At 36.9% G+C, this 7,710-nt stretch overlaps 1 protein-coding gene and 1 non-coding gene across 2 annotated transcripts; one reads left to right on the forward strand and one right to left on the reverse strand.

The window, feature by feature from the left end:
* Positions 1-211: 211 nt before the first annotated feature.
* On the reverse strand, positions 212-1,415 carry LOC133791899 (uncharacterized). The gene is made up of 2 exons (XM_062229806.1): positions 935-1,415; positions 212-846 (listed from the first exon to the last, which is right to left on the reverse strand). Exons 1-2 carry the CDS (start codon positions 1,413-1,415, stop codon positions 212-214), a joined length of 1,116 nt encoding a protein of 371 aa, XP_062085790.1.
* A 682-nt stretch (positions 1,416-2,097) lies between these two features.
* On the forward strand, positions 2,098-2,204 carry LOC133792895 (small nucleolar RNA R71). The gene has a single exon (XR_009874365.1). It is a non-coding gene; the product is annotated as a small nucleolar RNA R71 (small nucleolar RNA).
* The last annotated feature ends 5,506 nt before the right edge of the window (positions 2,205-7,710 follow it).

Genomic DNA, 7,710 nt, shown 5'->3' on the forward strand with positions numbered 1-7,710 from the left:
AATGTACTAAGTACCAAATTACCCCTAGGCTCACCCCGAGTCTGGTATTTGACCCCGTTATGACTAAATCGCTAACTTGCCTCCTAGGATCACCTCATGCCGAGTAACTCAAATATATCTACATAATAATGTGGTCTCACACATATATCACATATATGCACCCAAATATACAAATATGCCCTCAACAGGCCAAAATTACGAAAATGCCCTTTTAATAAGAAACAGACCCACGTGCAATGATTACGAAATTATTATGATTAATGGTAGATCCATCTCCCAAAAATGCATACCTAAGATGAGCGGGTAATTTCTTCAAAACAAGCCCATCACTAGTAGTATTCTTTTTCTCTAAGCTATTATCAAGAGTTGGAGCCTTATAGATATCTCCCTTCTTAGACACCTCATTTTCTACTGGTAATGCTTCTAAAGCAAAGACACTATCAACCACCTCCATATCATTCATTCCCAAATCCACTCCAAGGTCCTCTTTAGAAATCGGCGTTGTCAAACATAGTTCCAAAGGATCATTATGAACCATGGTCTTGAAAAAGTCTCTTAAGCATGGAGTAACTACATCCACTCTCTTACAATCCACTTGCTCCTTGGGAAACTTCATAGCATTACTAATGTTGAACTTTACTTCTTTGCCATTCACCCTTAGAGTCAAGTTACCATCACGTACATCAATTAAAGCTTTCCCAGTTGCTAGGAAAGGTCTTCCCAAGATTATCATAATTTCTTGGTCTTCCTCCATGTCAAGTACAACAAAATCAACCGGAAAAATGAATCTATCAATCTTCACTAGAACATCTTCAATGATACCTCTAGGATACATCAAAGAACAATCTGCCAATTGTAAGGAAATAGACCTCTCCAAGATTGAGTTTCCAAAAGATAAAGAGAGACATTAGATTGATACTAGCACCCAAATCACACAAGGCCTTCTCAATATGTAGTTCACCAATAACGCATGGAATTGTAAAACTTCCCAGATCTTTCAACTTTTCCAGTAACTGTCTCTTGATAATGGCACTACATTCTTCTATTAGATTCATTGTTTCATAATCCTCTAACTTACGCTTCTTAGGCATCACCTCCTTCATAAAGTTAGCGTAGTTTGGAATTTGTTCAAGGGCATCTACAAACAGAATGTTAATATTTATTTTCTTGAAAATATTCAAGAACTTTGCATATTTTTCATCAATCGCCTTATTGTGAAATCTTTGAGGAAATGGTAATGGAGTAGTAATCTTGGGTGGGTTTTCCAGAAAAGTAATTGAACCCGGATTAGCCACCAATGGCTCTTTCCTCAGATTCTCCTCCTTTTGCTTGTCTTCTTCTTTCTCACCATTCATTGGGATCTCATTAACCTTTTTCTTCTCAACTGTAGGAGCGTCCAATTCTTTTCCACTCATCAAAGTAATTGCATTTCACTCTTTTGGATTCTTCTCCGTATCACTTGGAAAAGATCTAGACATTTGAGTCTTCATAGTATTGGCCAATTTACCCACTTGTGTTTCCAATGTCTTCATCGTTGCTCCCATATTAGTACAATGTGTTTTAATATTGTTGAGACGAGTGTCATGTTGATCTAGCCTTGCCTTGGAGTCCACTATGTAAGTCTTCAATAACTCTTCAAGTGATGGTGAAGGCTTCTCCCCATTGGTCTAGGTGGCTCTTGAGGTGGTTGGAGAACGTTTCTATTGTTGGCATTTGTTGGGCCTAAAGTTGTAGTTCTGATTGAAATATTGGCATTGTTCATCCACCAACCCATTCAAACTAGCATCTTGTGCCACATTTACTATTTCTTGACTTGTCGCTACTTTATTTTCAGTGAGATCCTTAATTTGATTAGTCAAAGCAAACATCTGCACCATCAATGACGCTATTTGATCTACTTTGAAAACCTCAACTGCCTTCTTAACCATCGATCTCTCACTCTGCCATTGACAACTATTCATGGCCATATCCTCAACCAAGATTAATGCTTCCACTAGTGTCTTTGATAGAATGGTTTTGCCAGATGCGACATCAATATGTGATCTTGTTGAACCATTGAGCTCATTGTAGAATAGTTGAACCTGAAACCAATCCTCTATGCCATGTTGAGGACACTTTCTTAGCATCTCCTTAAATCTATCCCATGTCTCATACAATTACTCAGACTCCATCTATCTAAATTGAGTAATCTCAGCCCTTAGTTGTGACGTTTTAGATGGCGGGAAAAAATTTGTGAGGAATTTATGTGCCATATCCTCCCAAGTAATCACAATTCCTGGAGGTATAGATTGAAACAAAGCTTGAGCTCTATCTCTCAACGAAAATAAAAATAGCTTCAATCATATAGTATCTGTCGTGACCCCATTGATCTTGATCATGTCACAAATCTCCAAGAAAGTTGCCAAGTGAATATTGGGGTCTTCATCAGCTAGGCCAGAATGTTGATTTTGCTGCACCATGTTAACCAAGGTTGGTTTAAGCTCGAAATTGTTGACATTCACTTGTTTCCTTTGAATGCCCGAAGAAGTGGCTAGTACATTATTGTTGTTAACTTGGTCCGCCATTTTTTGTGATCTAGCTCGTCGCTCTCACCTAATAGAAGATATAGTTCTTTCAATTTCAAAATCCAATGATAGGAGATTTGATGGACGAACTTTTCGCATACACCTTTAACCACAAAAAATTTAGAAACCAAAGTTAGTAAAAATAAATAAATAAATAAAAATACTTAGATTAAAATTTGATATTTTCTTTGCTATAGTAATTCAATTTTAATTTGTTTTTTAATCCTCTGTAATGACGCCAAAAGCTTGTTGCGAAAAATAATGAATATGCTTGCAAGCAGTAAAGTAGTCTAAAGACAGATATCGTTCCACCAGGATTAAAATCAATTAAATAAATTAAATATAGAAAATACTAAAATCCTAACTTTATCTAAGCAATCAATTTCAAAAGATAACCAGAAGCAAAATAATAAATAACTATGAATTTTAAAGAACAAATAACTAAATGTGAATAGAGTCAAGATAATAACAATTGTTAAGGTTTTGACTTCACTTTCTAACAATCTTACCCCTAATCATTAATGTGCCTAAATAAATCTAATATGTTCAAAAACCTAAAGCAATTTTGATATCTATACCCTCTCTCAAATGTCGCATAAAGAATGTGCAAGTGATACATAGCCTATATCTCTATACCACTATTTATCCTTACACTCATTAAGTTCCACTCTAGAAATAATCCTAAATATTCCACCTCTCGATTTCACAATCTAAAATTATCTTTGTTACCTAGATTTATGCTTGTCTCTCAATCTCACACAACCTAAGTTGTTCTACCCGCTGCTGGATTGTTTGAATGTTCCCCTCTCGAGTAATAACTTTCATAATCTAAATACAACTCTGATTATAATTCATATACTATAAAGAACAATATGAAAATTACAATTAAAGCAACAATGATTCAAAGTAGAACACAAGAACAATATTGGACTAAAATAGAAATCTCCTTAGCCATACTACTTTTTAATTCAAGTGAAAAACGTGTGGAAAAACATGTTTTCCTATTTTTGTGGCGTAACAGGCGACGTGTCGCCATATCCCGAGCGTCGTATCACCATATTCCAAGCGATGCATCGCCTTATGTCAGGAGACATGTCGCCTGGACTTTTCTAGGTTTTAATTTTTCACGAATTTCATCGACTTCTCGCCTCTTGGAAGCGACGTAAGATATCATTCTCTGAGTTGAACACCCAAAATAATATTCAAAACACCTAAAAACTCAATTCATCAAATCTACACAAAAAGTAAGGAAAAACAAACCATTCTAAGGATAAAAATCGATATTTGAGTGCATAAAACATGCACTCATCAGCGGACTAGTGCAGTCATCCACGGTATTCGTCTGTGTCGCCTCTAGACACACCGACAAAGTTGTGTAGCAAGAACTCACACGGTACACATTTAGCTTGTAATGATTTTTGTTTTCTTTCTAAAAATTATTTGATTCTTAAATGGGGTTAGGGTTATGTTTGTAATAGAATGCTATTTTGTTTTGTCCACGTATGTATGTAAATGGAGATGGCTAGTGATTATTAAGCTGATCATGATCAATAACATCATTTGACTAATCATTATTTTTCTATTTGTCGTTAGAATTTTCTGAAGCTTATTGTTTCGATGTTGTTGGAGCTTGTTATTTGTGCTCTTAGAGATTTGGAGCTTGCTGTTTTTTATTTATTTATTTTGATTTGTTGTTGGGGACTTAATGAGCTATTATGCTTATGTGTAATTGGATCTTTCATATTTTTTTGTTAAATATTTAAAGATAAAATGCATATTTATTTTCAATATTTAGATGTTTTATTGATTTTGGTGATGTGAAAAATAATATGTATTTTAGTGAATAATTTTATACTAAAAAAAACCAATATAAAATAATCGATCAATTTTGAACTATTGCGAATTGGATCCAAAATATGAAATTTGTACTTAGTGCAGATTGCATGCATTATGAGCAGAATAGTGCAGATTGGATTGGACGAAACCCATAGGAGTGATTACAAAAAGAACCTCTAGCACTTAATTATACAAGAAAAAGACCAAATATACACATATATATATTGTTGCGCGGTTTTTCGCCAACAGTGTATTAAGAAATTAAACAAGTAGATTAGTGCTAGATTATAAACCGTAATAAAATAGTAAACACTCTCTCGAACACACAACTTTTACGTGGTTCAGTGGTTAAAATCAATCTAGTCCACGATTCAATATTATTACTTTTCTCTCTCAATTTCTACATAGTTTTGGTAATACAAAAATGGTCGTCCTTTTTCATGTCCAATATTCCTAGTATTTATAGGGAAATTCCATGGACAGGTTTGGGTCACCGCATGATTAAATAAGGTATATAATTAATACAGATTATTCCCATTTACATATGGTATGATTTGATAACAGAATAAATATTCTCCTGCTATCTTGGATAATAAATGATAGATATGTGATACAATCTGGGCATTAATGAGCGATAAAGAGTCTCTGAATCTCTTGGGATCCTTCATTATGAGTTATGTCCATGTTGTCACGAGCAGAATATCTCACCCAAGCTCGTGTTCAACAACTATCTAAACCTTGTCTCGTAGTAAGCTCAGAGCGCCCAAAGTTGGATGTATCGTGTTGTCGATCCCCCAAACTCGAGTTGTTCACACCATTGTTAACCAGATATTCTACTTGGCTATTTTTCCATACATTCATCTGCCAGTTGTAACCGAGCTGAGTAATTGAACTCGTGCTAATTTTAGGGTACAACATTTTCCCCCCAAGCTCCTGCTCGTGCTTGATGTCATCACTTTCTAACATGCACAATAGGGGCTTTTAGACTTCTGCCATATAAAATTGTGCCTACCCACTACTCAAGTATTGGACACGTGGATTCCTACAATTGGCATCCGTTCGGGTTTTGAGGATCGAGACAACTGTCCTGTCAACTTTTTGCCGCCATATGACTCATTTAATCTTGGCCTTCGAATCTCGAACTAACCCAATCAGATAACTTAGATTAATTTCCGCAGTTTACGTATAAATAGGATAATCAGACTTGAAACTTCACCACCCTTGCATTCAAAAAATTTCCTTTTCAAAAACCCAAGTATCCCTTTTTCTTCTCCAAAATCTCCCAAAAACCCTCCATCGGCTTTCAGACTTTCAGAAGCTTTCAAAGAACTTTCCTGTGGACGTATCAACATCTTCCTTGAACGAGCATATAATTTGTAAGTATTTCTTCACCTGGTTTGAATTTTTCGATTCTTTATCTTCCAGTGAGTTTTATTTTTACTTCAAAAAATGCTCTTTGCTCAATATCTTTTAGGTTATGTCTGAGTGTAAATGGGAAATAGGATTCGGTTTAGGCTAGATGAATGAAATCAGATTTGTTCAGAAGTAAGGTACTCTCAAAACTGGGCATATTTTTTGGATTTTTTCTGAGAAAATTCTAATGGTAAATCGGTCCATATACCTATTTGGGGTGTAAAAGCCGAAGGGGTTTTAGGTTTAATCCTAGGTAGCTTAAAGGATACGATTCCTTAGGCAATTTTGCATTAAACTGCTTTCAAAAGGAAAGTAATGGATCTGACGGATCTGACACACGAATCCCAAAGTATCTAGGGATTTTAAGAAATCGAGCCGCGTGGCCTAGGACCCCGCGTGGGACCACGCATTGAGGCTAGGGCAAAGCTTAGCTCATATAAACTTTCAAATCTCAAAAGTAAACCAATTAAACCTTTGATCTTCCATAACTTTACAATCGTGGTTAAAAACCATCTTAGGTCACCTACTAATAGGTCGTTTTGTCGTAAGGTGGTTTGAATCATGGCACCTACAAAGAAGAATACCGCGAGCTCCTCTGCTCAAAACAAAGATAAAGGAAAGCAGATCACCTCTGATTCTCCCATCCCTCACTTTGGTCCTGTGGTGGAGAGAGAGATTGTAGTCGACCCCAACACATTCTTTGAGGCCGAGCATATAGTCTCTCAGATAAGGACAAAGGGGAAAGTGAACAAGATCTTGCTGAGTCACAAGATTGAGATGGGAGCTGACGGTCTTGTCGCCCAACCTACGCTTGAGGGAGAATGGAGCTACGCCCCTCTCCAAGATGACTACGGGGCTTGGAGTGATGAGCACCCGAAGGCCAGTGCCTTCCCCCCAAACTCATACAGGAAATTGGCGGGGTTAAAATATTTGTCTCTGATTCCCAAGTGGGAGGTCCCCACTCTAGCAGACATCATGTACTTCTTCTACCTCAAGGCCAGTCTCAACCAGAAAGGGCGGTGACAGATTTTACTACCTGACTCGTTTCCCGAAATTCGTCTCTGCCATCGACCTTCCCAGCAACCCAAATGACTATAAATATTTATTCTTTATGTCAAATTGGTTCAAGAACTGTGACCATCGATTCTTCAACTGTCCTCGTAATTATTTTATCTTTGTGAATTCAGCACGTGAACTTTTTTCACTTGTGCATTATGTATAAATTTAAAAAAAAAAAAAAAAAAGATTTTGGCTGAGTTCGCTCTTTGTGCAGCTATATTCGCAAGGAAAGAGCGGTCTGTGACCCTCGGGGGTCAGTACGAGACCCTGTCTAGTCTTCCTCCCGGGGAGAAAGACTATCACCAGATTGTGAACGACGACACCATGGTGGCTTGCAAACTAATCAGCAAGGGCCAAACATTAGTTGTAACGCCCTAGTTACCCCAGAACAGTTACGGTGAACAGTGAACCATAAATTTAACTCGCTGCCCAAGTCCTTTGGTTAAAAACGTGCTTCTAAGTGTTATTAACAGGATAAGGTAGAAAACCAATAAAAAAGAAAGGATATATTTTATTAAACATAAAACTATTCATGGGCCCATAAAAACATTTACAAGTTATTTACAACTCAAAATGGTCATTACTGTTTCAAATTTACAAACCCGCAGACCTAAGCGGCAAAAATAGGGTAAACACCCTAGTTCCTTTGAGAACTCCTTGGCCGTGGTGGTCAAGCGGCCGCATATGTACACAGCACCACCTAAGTTCTCCACTCTAGGCTAGGTGAGCTTTTCTTTCCCTTTACCTGTACCACATAGCACCCATGAGCCAAAGCCCAGCAAGAAAACACAATATAACATGAATATAATATCAACAATGATCATAATAATCATTCAGG

Source organism: Humulus lupulus, chromosome 7, assembly GCF_963169125.1.
Source record: "Humulus lupulus chromosome 7, drHumLupu1.1, whole genome shotgun sequence".
In the NCBI taxonomy this organism is placed as follows: domain Eukaryota; kingdom Viridiplantae; phylum Streptophyta; class Magnoliopsida; order Rosales; family Cannabaceae; genus Humulus; species Humulus lupulus.